The 12,485-nt window shown below is 40.9% G+C and overlaps 2 protein-coding genes across 3 annotated transcripts in view; one reads left to right on the top strand and one right to left on the bottom strand.

Annotated features, from left to right (window-relative positions):
- Positions 1-12,485, top strand: part of LOC133547244 (gastrula zinc finger protein XlCGF17.1-like) — a 183,889-nt gene that overhangs the window by 123,163 nt on the left and 48,241 nt on the right. The window lies entirely within an intron of this gene.
- On the bottom strand, positions 2,795-5,159 carry LOC133547246 (gastrula zinc finger protein XlCGF57.1-like). The gene has a single exon (XM_061893014.1). It carries the CDS (start codon positions 5,123-5,125, stop codon positions 3,896-3,898), a length of 1,230 nt encoding a protein of 409 aa, XP_061748998.1. The 5' UTR covers positions 5,126-5,159; the 3' UTR covers positions 2,795-3,895.

The raw sequence follows: 12,485 nt of genomic DNA, 5'->3' as shown, positions 1-12,485 counted from the left end.
TTGTCATAAGACAAAGTTTAAAAGTAAAAATGAGAACACACGCTGGTGAAAAACCTTTCATATGTTCAGTATGTTGTAAAAGTTATATAGAAGGACGACAATTAAAATTACACATGATATAGCACTCTGGTGAAAAACCATACTCCTGTTCAAGCTGCGATAAAAGCTTTGGTCACCTAAACACTCTTACAGTGCATATGAGAACACACGCAGGTGAGAAAGTGCTGAGTTGCAGTGTGTGTGGTGAAAGATTTTCTTCTAAGTACCAGTGTAAGAAACACAAGTGTGCTGGTGAGAACAGCAGCAGCAAATGAAACTGCAGGATTTGAAATAAACTGTCCAGACTTTCATTTTGACTTTCTAACAACATCAGCACATATAACATGTGTGACATTGTTGTTTGTCTAACACAATCTTGTTAATATGATTCTAACATTTATAGATTAGAGACTTCAGATTAGTGTGTTTATTACAGTCAAGTACATGATTTAATATACACATTTGTGTACTTTGAAATGAACACAACAATTTGACTGAAAGGGTGAGAATAAACAGTACATACAATTATGTTACATGCAATAAACATTGTATGTGTAAATATCCATAATTTACCTCTATACTTATTCATAATAGTGTTTTATATGTTTTTTGAAAAATGACGTGTTACATATTTTATTTTCTAATTGTAGATAATTCCATAGATGAATTCCTTTTATATGATGTACATATTTGTTTTACATGTGTTCATACCTTTGCTTTTGAGTACACATAAATCCCTCTTAGTTCATATTTACTGCTTCACATCTGAAACATCTTCTGGACCACTTCTGGAAGCATATTATTATTTACTTTATACATCATTTGAACAGTTGTCTTTTATACAAGATCTTTTACTTTTATAATGTGTGATTTTATGAATAATTTGTTGGGTCTCTAGAATCCATTCTATTAGTTGTCTTTATTACTTTTTGTGTAATATGAATATTGTGGTGTGATTGTTTTATATGTATGTCCCCAGACTTTTATGCAATAAACAATGTATGTTTCAACTGAAGTTGGCTACAATAATTCTAGTTAATATTTGTATGTATTTTATTCTCTTTAGTATTGCACTCCATTGTTTTATTGTTTTCTTTATATGACTTACATGTAGTGTCCAGTTTACTTCATCATCTATATTAACTCAGAAAAATGCGATTACCTTAATTCCTTTAATTTCAATATTATCCATCATAATTTGTGTTTTACATTTTTACAATCTTCAAATATGATGTATTTAGTTTTATTGAAGTTTAGTGACGGTTTATTGATGTGCAGACATCTTTTTATGGTTAAGTTCTCTATGGATAAAATAAAATGAGAGTTAAATCAAGCGGTAATGAAGATTATTATATACATAATTACACTCAGTAGTGACAATTAAAGACACTTCCATCCTGTTCATTTGAGCAAAGAAAAAGAGTAGACTGTAATATTGTAAACAATAGAAGAATATTAATATCAGCAGTCAATATTCCAACATTGTGAAGCTGAGCTATGGTAAAAAACATATTCAGCATTGAAGGCTTTATGAGAGTGATGTAATTATCAGAATTAGAAATACTTTATTAATCCCCACAGGGAATTTAAATTGTCAGCACTGTTATGACCATGTGTATATTAAATGTAATATTATATGAATACCATAATAAATTGTTACGTTTGGGGGATGTGTAATATTTTTTGTATGAACATCCTGAATGTTTTTGTGCTAGAATAGTTTTAATTAGTAGAGAGTGGGGGGAAATGAGGTAGTAATGATAATAATGGTTTGTTTTAAGCCTGTTTATGAATAATTAAAGATAATTAAGATACCAAAATGTAGCTTACATCCTCAGTGAGCTGAACTCCAGCAGTAAAGATGAGAGAAATAATGTGGAAAGGTCAGAAGTCAAATGTTTCTTCAGGTGATACATGGAGCCTCTGCTGCCACCCAGCGGCCGTTGGAAAGAATGCATACATTTTGTTTTGACCTCCTTAAAGCTGCTTTTTACTTTCTCTCCTGTTTGTGTCCAAGTCTGTAGTGTGGGCCATAGGACAGAAGGAGGAGGACATTTTGTTAATAGACTGTGGAGGGCAGCAATACACCTAAGATGTTCTACTAGTCTGCTGGAAATAGAAAAGAGGAGAAAGCAAGATGGCGTTTGATGGAGAAAGTCTAAACGTGGGCATTATTGTTCTGTATTTTTAATCAGTGCATACATGTGCACATATATGTCCTTTAATAGAGTAAACATCAAAAATAATTGTTTGTATCTGAATGCACTTTGTATTTAACACCACCATTCTTAAATATGTTGTTTGTAAGAATGTGGGTGTTGTTGAGAAGATGATGCAGGTGTTCTGTCCAATTTAGCTAACTGTAAAAATGTGTTACTTAATCTAGTTTATTAGTAAAATAAATTGTTTTCCTTAATTATATTCTCCTCACTTTATCCAGACAGTCATTAGGACAAAAGACCCTGGGAGGAATTTGCCCTTTAAAAAGGGAAACCTATTCACTGTGGCAGGACAGTATCAAGATGAATTGATCACATTTGTATAATCGGCTACGAGGCATTTTATTCTCATTGTACAGCACTTATCTTTGGGCTGATACTGATACTGATACTGATACTGTGTTGACCAGTTTGATGATTGAATGTCCAGTACTGTAGAAATGTGTTTGGATATGACAATCCCTTTATTCCAAGCTATCAAAATGAAATGAAAAGTAGGTTCTAGAACATTATGTATGCTGACCTTGAGTGGCACATTGTCACAGCAGTGAGACCTGACCACACACCACACCACACGCTCCAAAACTGTTTGTCCTCCATGCAATCACCCCCCAGTGTTCCCAGCTGAACACAATTAAAGGAGGCTACCATGGCAACCGCACCATAGCAACAGTCCCATCCCTGTCAACACTTCCTGGTTCTCAACAGGAAGTGGGCGGAGCAATCTGCAGAAAGGGACATTCAGCATGAACTGAAGCCAGCTATCAATCAGAGAAAACAAAATAAAAACAATATAAGCAAATAAGGAAATTTGGCTCCAACAGTCAGTTTTCGTCTTTTGGTGCAGTTGATCTTGTTCTTACATTTCTCCTTCCTCCTAGAGTTCCTGTGTTGCCTTTGTGGGCGGAGTTGTGGGACGTGCACAGCTGCTTCCAATTGACCCTGGTGCTACTTAAGCAGCACCTTGACAGCTGGATGGCACTCGGCGATTCCACTCCACGCCAGTTGATTCCATGCTTTGAGTATTTTGCTACCTTGGCCATTCCCAGTGCCATCCATCTTGGTGTTGTTTTGTTGTGTGCACGTCTTGTAACTCCAAACCAAGTTGACTTTATTTGTGTATAGAAGTAGCTTTTGTTATTTTTTCCAAAATGCACATTTAGTCTTCTCTTTTTCGCACCATCATTTTTTGTTTCCTACTGTTTGGATTGTTTTTGTGAGTAGATTTCCGCAGTAAAAGAAGTGTGAACAGCACTCTGACAGAAGGAGTTCCTCCAAAACGCAACACCCTTTGGCGGACAAGTATGTGATTAAATGCTATACATATAAAATGAAAGAGACAAGTGGTAGAACAAATGGATGGATGTACAGTAAAGCTCTGTGGGATGATGTACATAATTAACTTTTCCCAAACATTCCAAACGTTCCCATGTTTTCTGAAATTGATAATGTTTGAGGAATTCTAAAAAAGGGGGATAAATCATGAACAACTTTAAAAAACACTTGTCATGTGTAGTACTTGACTGAAAAAAGGTAATAATCTAAAATATCTCATCTATAAATCTTAGAAACTATGTGCTGATGTTTTTAGAAGGTCAAAGTTAAAGTCTGGACAGTTTATTTCAAATCCTGCAGTTTCATTTGCTGCTGCTGTTCTCACCAGCACACTTGTGTTTCTTACACTGGTACTTAGAAGACAATCTTTCACCACACACACTGCAACTCAACACTTTCTCTCCTGGGTGTCTTCTCATGTGTCTTTTCAAATGCTGACTTTGTAAAAAACTTTTACAACATACTGAACATGTAAAAGGTTTTTCTCCAGTGTGTGTTCTCACGTGTTCTTTCAAATAGTGTCGTTGCGCAAAATATTTACTGCAGATTGAACAGGAAAAAGGTTTTTCTCCAGTGTGTATTCTCATGTGTTTTTTGAAATTTTCCCTTCGAGTAAAATCTTTACCGCAGATTGAACATGAAAAAGGTTTTTCTCCAGTGTGTGTTCTCATGTGTACTTTCAAATGTGGCCTCTGAGTAAAATCTTTACCACAGATAGAACATGAAAAAGGTTTTTTTCCAGTGTGTGTTGTCATGTGTACTTTCAAATGTGGCCTCTGAGTAAAATCTTTACCACAGATAGAACATGAAAAAGGTTTTTCTCCAGTGTGTGTTCTCATGTGTACTTTTAAATCTGGCCTCTGAGTAAAATGTTTACCGCAGTTTGAACATGAAAAAGGTTTTTCTCCAGTGTGTGTTCTCATGTGTCTTTTCAATTTACTAGGATATTTAAAAGTTTTGTGACAGAGAGAAGATGTGAAGTGAGTGTTGTCAGTGTGACATGTCTTATCATCTTTAGAGTCTTCATCATCAGTGTCAGGAGAGTGTGACGTTGTGTCCTCACTATCTGATAGTGGAGCTAAGAGCTTGTCTGCTTGTGATCCTCCACAGTGGTCTCCATCAGCTTCTGTTGTCATGTGTTGTGTTGAGCTGCTGCTTGGAGGCTCCCCCCCTCCCCTCTCCTCACTTTCACCTTTCACCTCATCATCTTCACTCTTCACAGGGACACCAGTCACTGGGAACTCCTCCAACCATTTAGGCTGACTGATGCCCTCTTCCTCCTCTTCCTCTTTAATGTGAGGGATCAGTGGATCCACCGCTTCCTTTTTAAAATGGGGTGTCAGTGGGTCCCCCTCTTCCTCTTTAAAATGGGTTATTAGTGGCTTCTCCTCTTCCTTTTTAAAATTGGGGGTCAATGAGTCCTCCTCTTCCTCTTTGATGTGAGTGGTCAGTGGGTCATCCTCTTCCGCTTTAAAATGGGGGATCAGTGGGTGTTTCTTTTCCTTTTTAATGTGGGAGGGCTGTGGCTCCATCCTGAAGCTCCACTTATGTTGCTCAGGGAGAAGATGTTCTTCACAGACGTCTGCAGGCCACAAGAAGACAAACACGTTTTAGAAACATCCATCTGTGCTCAGTCACACAATGCATTCAGTACTTTGACATGCACTTAGGAAAAACAAGTTATCGTATGAACTGTCTTGAAATCTCAGTGATGCACAAACACGCTGCTCTTTACAACATTATTCACAGGAAAGGAAAAACAAACCAGCACAACAGGACTTTATACAATGGATAGACGGTTGATGGTTTAAAATTGATTCTGTCATATATTATTTCTTATAGAATTATTAATAGAACCGTTTTAAAACAGGCTACACAGGCTCCTAATTTAGTTGATGAAATATGCAGTAAAATATTTCATCATTTCCAGTATTATTTTCTCAAATAAAGCAACCAGATATTAACAGTAAATAAACAAGTACATTAATAATAATTGTTTCGCCAAATTAATACAATTAGAAAAGACACAATATGTTACTGCATATGTCAGCTGCCAAATTAGGAGCTTTTGTAACCCATTTTGAAATTCTTCTATTAGCAATCATATACCAAATGATATATCGTGACATATATTGTTAATAAGATATAGATTTTAAGTCATATGGCCCATACCAAACATTGTTTCCCCGAGTCATTTTGTTTGGCCCACCAAATATATTTATTTTTATATTCTTTAGATGTGTGTGTATGTTTAAAATGTGGTACTACTGTTCTACATCACGTGGAAGTGTACATTTAAACCAATGTGGGTGGCACTGGGAGCAGGTGGGTAAAGTGTCTTGCCCAAGGACACAATGGCTCAGATGGCAGAAGCTGGGATTGAACCTGGAACCCTCAAGTTGCTGGCATGGCCGCTCTACCAACCGAGCTATACTGCCAGGCCACCTTAACAACATCAACACATTACCCACCGCCTAAACTAAAGTCTTAAAAAAAACAAAACATTTTTTGTTTTTTTGTCCTGTCCGGCTTCTCAGGCAAATCATATAGTCGATGTAGATGCCCATATCGCATGTTCACATTTACTTTACAAAAGAGAAGTGTAGGATACTTCTCTTGTTGCCTTATTTGTATTTGACTTCATTAGACGTATTGATATTATCATTTTGTGCTAAACTAAAGTCTTAACAAGCTGGTACGCTTCGTACTGCCTCTGTCTCTGTCACTATGTCTCTGCAGCCCCCAGCATTGTCCCACCCACACAACCATCTGATTGGTTACAGGCAAAGCGGTAAGAGCCAATCAGCAGTGCGTATTCAGAGTGCATGGAATCAGGGCTCATGGCAGAGGCAGGCAGAGAGGAGAGACGGTGCATGTTAGCAGAAAGGTGTTCAGCAGGTGAGCATAATGCAGCGGACGATCCCCATATCATAATAAACACCTCCCAGTCAACTACTTGTAACATCACTATGAGCCCGTTGACGATCTGGAGGTATAGGCGGTAGCTCAGCTCGCTCACAGTCCTTGAGGTGAAGGCTGATTAGCTTTTAGCGTAACGTTAGCTCATTTTGCGATGTGTGCGTGCGTGCGTGCGTGCGTGTGTGTGTGTGTGTGTGTGTGTGCGTGCGTGTGTGTGCGTGCGTGTGTGTGTGTTACGGACAGTAAAGCCCTGTCTGTCTGAGAGAAAGACAAGCATTATTGACCGATAGTTAACATCTAAGTTATTTCACTTAACCTTTTTCTGTGTTGACGCAGCAAAAAGTCAGTGAGTCCTACTCTTCCTCTTTATTGTGAGTGGAGCTGTGACTCCTCTTTCTCTGTAAGGTAAGGGAGGGCTGTGATTCATTTTTCTCCTTAATGTGAGAGCTATCTGGCTCCTCCTTCCCTTTAATGTGGGGTTGCTTTGAATCCTCTTCCTCTTTAATCTTGGGGTACTGCAGAACCTCCATTTCCTTTTTAATATAAGGGGTTGTGACTGATTCTGCTCCATCCTTGAGGTCCGCTCTTGCTGCTCAGGGAAATGTTCTTCAATACACAAGTTAGACGAACAAATGCTTTAGAAAAGTCCAGATTTACCCAGTCACATGACACTTTGTCCTGCATATATTCTGATAATGTCTCTGAGGATTTTATCAGTCCCCATGTTGACATTCAAGATGTCAAAACCATACGGTACATCAGGGAAGCAATACAAAAACTCATGAAAAAAATAAACACAGCAGTAAAACACTTACATACAAACAAGACAGCTGCTTGTACACCCGAAAGAGAATAAAGAACAGTGTCTAAGAGGAGCATCAACATTTGCATTTAAACTGTAAAACCCTGTTTATGATTTATTTACTCTACTTATTTAAATATGAACATTTTCCTTTAGGAAACTTTTACGATTTCTGTGTTGTTGTAGCTTGTATGCTGCAATTCCCCCCCCAAGATGGCGACCCTGTAGTGGCTGCTGTTGGCAGGAGCTCTGTGCTCTTGTGTCATCCTTTAGTGTTTCCATCTTCTTTTCATGTGTTTATATACATATGCATATATATATATATATATATATATATATATATATTTTTATTTTTTTTTATTTTTTTTTTTGCCTTTTGGTCCGGACCTTTTTGGACTGTGTGACAAGGGGTGGTACTTTCGTGACTTCTGCGGTGCTTTTTTGTGGACTTCTGGATCCGCCTCCCGAGAGCCTTGTGGCCATGGAGACCAGCTGCTGGGTCTCTGCCACACCAGAATCCGTTTGGAGAGACTGGAGGAGATGCAGATGAAGAGACAGGACTGCGGAGCTAGCACTGAGCGCCGGGACGGAAAAGCTTCACAGTGTCTTGGCTGAATGAGCAGGTATCGGACACCTCGGTCTCCTTGGACGTATCCTCACTCATCCATGCGGACTGGACACTGGCCGAGACTTGGTCGGCGGCCGAGAGTGGAGTCGGCTCTCTTGCTTGCTTTGTTGGGTCTGCTCCCGTCTCTGGCCAAGCTCCCTCCACCCCAGCAGACGATGGTGTGGGACACCGCAAAAGCCACCACAGTGTATTTGTTTCTTTTACTTTTTATTCATGTATGTATGTAGAAGTGTCTGGTTGCATCAGCTCTGCTCTTTTAATGTCCTTTGTCTTCTTTGATTTTTCCCTCTTACACACATGAAAGAGGGATGTATGCTAGGGCTATAAGTAGTTTTTTTCCCTTGGCCTCAGTCTGGACCCCCTCTCCAGGGGCCCAGGCTGAGACCGATTTTTAATTTTTTCTCTCATTGCCCCCACTTGTTTACCTGTATGTATCTCACCTTTTTTGCAAGGGGCGCCGCAAGTTGGCAGACCCGTCAGCGATCCTGTTCTGTCTCCCTGGAATGTTTGTCTGACCTTGAATGGGATTGTGCTGAAAATGTTTATTTCCCCTTAGGGATTATTAAAGTATGTCTGATTCTGATGTTTGATATCAACAAAACATAGCTAATTAGTAGAAATGAACTAGATTAAATCATCTCTCAAAGGTGTTGAGACATTGATGGACAGCGGAGAAGTAACTAAATCCAAATAAAAAAATGATTTTATTTTTTATAAGATATTTAGACTTAGACTTCCTTTTTATTGTCATTCAAAGTTGAACTTTACAGTACAAATAAGAACGCAATTTTGTTGAATTATCTCTTGGTAGTGCAGGATAAAAAAAACAATAAGGTGCAGATATACAGTTGTGATCCAAATTATTAAACCGCCACACAATTTTGGTGTTTTAGCAAGTTGGACATTTATTCCGTATTTTGTTTATAGTCATATCAAATAAAGATGTTTCAAATTGACAAATGCAACTCAAATCGTAACACTGTATTTTACAAAATTCCAAAAAAGGACATTTTTCTTAATATCTCATTGACAAAATTATTCAACCCCTTGCAGATCATAACTCTTAAGAACAGAATTTGAATAAGGTCTTTTCAATCAGGTGTTGAACACACCTGTAGATGTGATTAGAACCATAACGAGCAACAATTAAAGTGATTGAAAAAGACTGACGCTCAGCTTCTTGTAGATGGTCAATGGTGTATTTGCAACATGGTGAAGTCCAGGGAGTGGTCAAAGAAGTCAAGAGAGGAGGTAATTTCTCTTCATAAGAAAGGATATGGATATAAGAAAATAGCAAAGACATTACACATTCCAAGAGACACAGTTGGGAGCACAATTCGCAAGTTTAAAGCTAAAGGCACCGTGGAAACACTACCTGGGCGTGGTAGAAAGAGGATGCTGTGTGTGTACAGTGATGAAAAACCCCCGGGTAACAACTGAGGAACTACAACAGGACATTGCAGAGGGGGGAACGCAGGTTTCGTCCCAGACAATAAGGCGCGCACTACGAGATGAAGGCCTCCATGCCAAAACTCCCAGGCGCACCCCACTTCTGACTACCAGGCACAAGAAAAATTGACTCCAGTATGCCAAAAAATCATCTGGACAAACCCCAAATGTTTTGGGAAACTGTTCTATGGAGTGATGAGACAAAACTGGAACTCTTTGGGCCTATGAATCAACGTTATGTGTGGAGGAGAAAAAAATGAAGCTTACAAAGAGAAGAACACCATCCCTACTGTTAAGCATGGTGGGGGGTCAATCAAGCTCTGGGGCTGTTGCTCTGCCTCAGGTACTTGATAATCTTTTCCGTCGTCCTCACCACTCTCTGGAGAGACTTCCAGTCTGAGCCATTGCAGGCTCCAGTCCAGACAGAGATGCTGTTGGTCAGCAGGCTCTCTATAGTTCCTCTGTAGAATGTGCTGAGAATGGGGGGAGGGAGCTGTGCTCTTTACATCCGACGCAAAAAGTGCATGCGCTGCTGAGCTCTTTTTACAAGATCTCCGGTGTGTAGGGACAAGGTTATATTGTCAGTAATCTGCACCCCCAGGAACTTGGTGCTGCTTACCATCTCCACCGCTGTGCCGTTGATGAAGAGTGAAGTGTGGCTGGACCGGTGCTTCCTGAAGTCAACGATGATCTCCTTGGTCTTGTCGACGTTCAGGACCAGGTGGTTGGTTCTGCACCAGTCAACCAGATGTTTCACCACCTCCCTGCGAGATGTTGAAGATGTCTGTGAGAACCCCCGCCAACTGGTCTGCACATCCCTGAAGCACCTGGCCCTTGATGTCATCAGGTCCGGGGGTTCACTTTCCTCAGGGTATTCAGGACATCCGCTGTGTCCAAGTTGAGCGGCTGCTCATCAGAGCGAGGGGTGTTTTTTCTCGCCGGAGTGATGGATTTTCTCGCCGGAGGGGTGTTAAGTGCCTCAAACCTTTCAAAGTAGTTGTTTAGGTCATTTAGGAAGCTGATACTGTTGTCACAGGGACGGGGGGCAGCTTTATAGTCCGTGATGACCTGTATGCCCTGCCACATTTGTCGAGTGTTCGTGGGGTTCTGGAAGAAGTCCTGCACTTTCTGACTGTGAGCACCTTTGCAACCTTAATGGCACGGTTCAGGTTAGCTCTGGCTGTTTTTACTGCTACCATGTCGCTAGACTTAAACGCCTTGTTCCGAGCCTTCAGCATTGCACGCAGTACCTCACTGTTCATCCATCCAGAGTTTCTCTACGGCCCGTGTGGGGATGTTCTTGATAATAATAATAATAATAATAATAATAATAATAATGGATTCGATTTATATCGCGCTTTTCTATTGTTAGATACTCAAAGCGCTCACAGAGAAGTGGGAAGCCATCATTCATTCACACCTGGTGGTGGTAAGCTACATCTGTAGCTGCCCTGGGGTAGACCAACGGAAGCGTGGCTGCCAATTTGCGCCTACGGCCCCTCCTACCACCACCAATCATTCATTCATCATTCATTCACCAGTGTGAGCGGCACCGCGGGCAAGGGTGAAGTGTCCTGCCCAAGGACACAACGGCAGCGATTTGGATGTTAATAGGTGGGAAGCGAACCTGCAACCCCCTGGTTTCTGGCACGGCCGCTCTACCCACTACGCCATGCCGCCCCTAATCTGATCACACTGACATCCTCCATGCACTTCTGAATGTATGCGGACACAGACTTTGCATACTCCTCCACACATGTGTTATGATTATCGGTGACGGCTGCCTTGAACATGTCCCAGTCTGTGGTTCCGAAGCAGTCTTGTAATGCTTCCATTGCTCCCTCTGGCCAGGTCCTCACCTGCTTCACTGTAGCTTGCTTTCTGATCAGCAGGGGCTTGTATGCAGGAATTAGCATCACATATAGATGGTCTGAGGAGCCCAGGTGGGGGCGTGGTGCAGCTTTATACGCCTGTTTAATATTACTATAAACCAAGTCCAGCTTGCTTCCACCCCTGGTTGCAAAATTCACATATTGATGGAAATGAGGGAAAACTGTTTTCATGTAAGCTTGATTAAAATCCCCTGCAACGATGAAAACTTCCTCTGGATGTGTAGTTTGCAGTTCATTGATGGAGCAGCACAAAGCGTTCAAAGCTTCTTTGGTGTGAGCACTGGGGGGAATGTACACTGTTGTGAAGATCATAGCACTGAATTCCCGAGGTAAATAAAATGGCCTGCATTTTATAGTTAATATTTCTACATCGGGAGAGCAGTGACATGAGACGTTGTTGCACCAGTTGTTATTGATGTATATACAAACACCCCCGCCTCGGGATTTACCAGTGAGAGTGCTGCTCCTATCCGACCCAAACATAGTTAGCTCCTCGATGCTAACTGCCTCGCCCGGGACGAATGGTTTCAGCCACGTTTCTGTGAGAAATATGGCGCAGCAGTCTCTCATCTAGATAGATAAATAGATAGTACTTTATTGATTCCTTCAGGAGAGTTCCTTCAGGAAAATTACAATTCCAGCAGCAGTGTATTGCATATGAATCCAGCTTCAGGTAGTCCAGTTTGTTCTCCAGTGAGCGGACATTTGAGAGCAGGATGGAAGGAAGCGGCGTTCTGTGAGGATTAGCCTTTAGCTTTGTTGTTAGCCCCGCTCGGCATCTCCGTTTCTGTTTCTGATCCCACCGCTTATGTCTCCTCTGTCTGCGGTCCCCTCTGGTACTAGGCTCCGCTGCCTCACAGGCCGCTGGATGTAGCCGGCGTAGTATTCCCAGGATAGCGAGGAGGTCCAACGTATACGCATCTTTCGGTCTAATACTGCCCGATCCATCCACATCCAAAATTGTCTGGCGGTCGTACGTTACTACGGAGTGTCCACGCTGGAAGCCAGCCATGAAATTCACAGAAATTACTGGTAGAATTGCCAAAATGTTCTATTACTACCAAGAGCCTCTGCAGCCGCAGCCGAGCAGGGCGCCGCCATCTTGAGACCAATATCTGGCTTGTATCTTCAGTAGGGATGTACATTTATAGATTTATGGATATGATACCCTAATCAATATTCCTTATCGATACCAGTATTTA

This window comes from Nerophis ophidion, unplaced genomic scaffold, assembly GCF_033978795.1.
Source record: "Nerophis ophidion isolate RoL-2023_Sa unplaced genomic scaffold, RoL_Noph_v1.0 HiC_scaffold_81, whole genome shotgun sequence".
Taxonomy (NCBI): Eukaryota; Metazoa; Chordata; class Actinopteri; order Syngnathiformes; family Syngnathidae; genus Nerophis; species Nerophis ophidion.
Note: the sequence above shows the minus strand (reverse complement) of the source record. Positions and strands in the feature narration are given on the sequence as shown.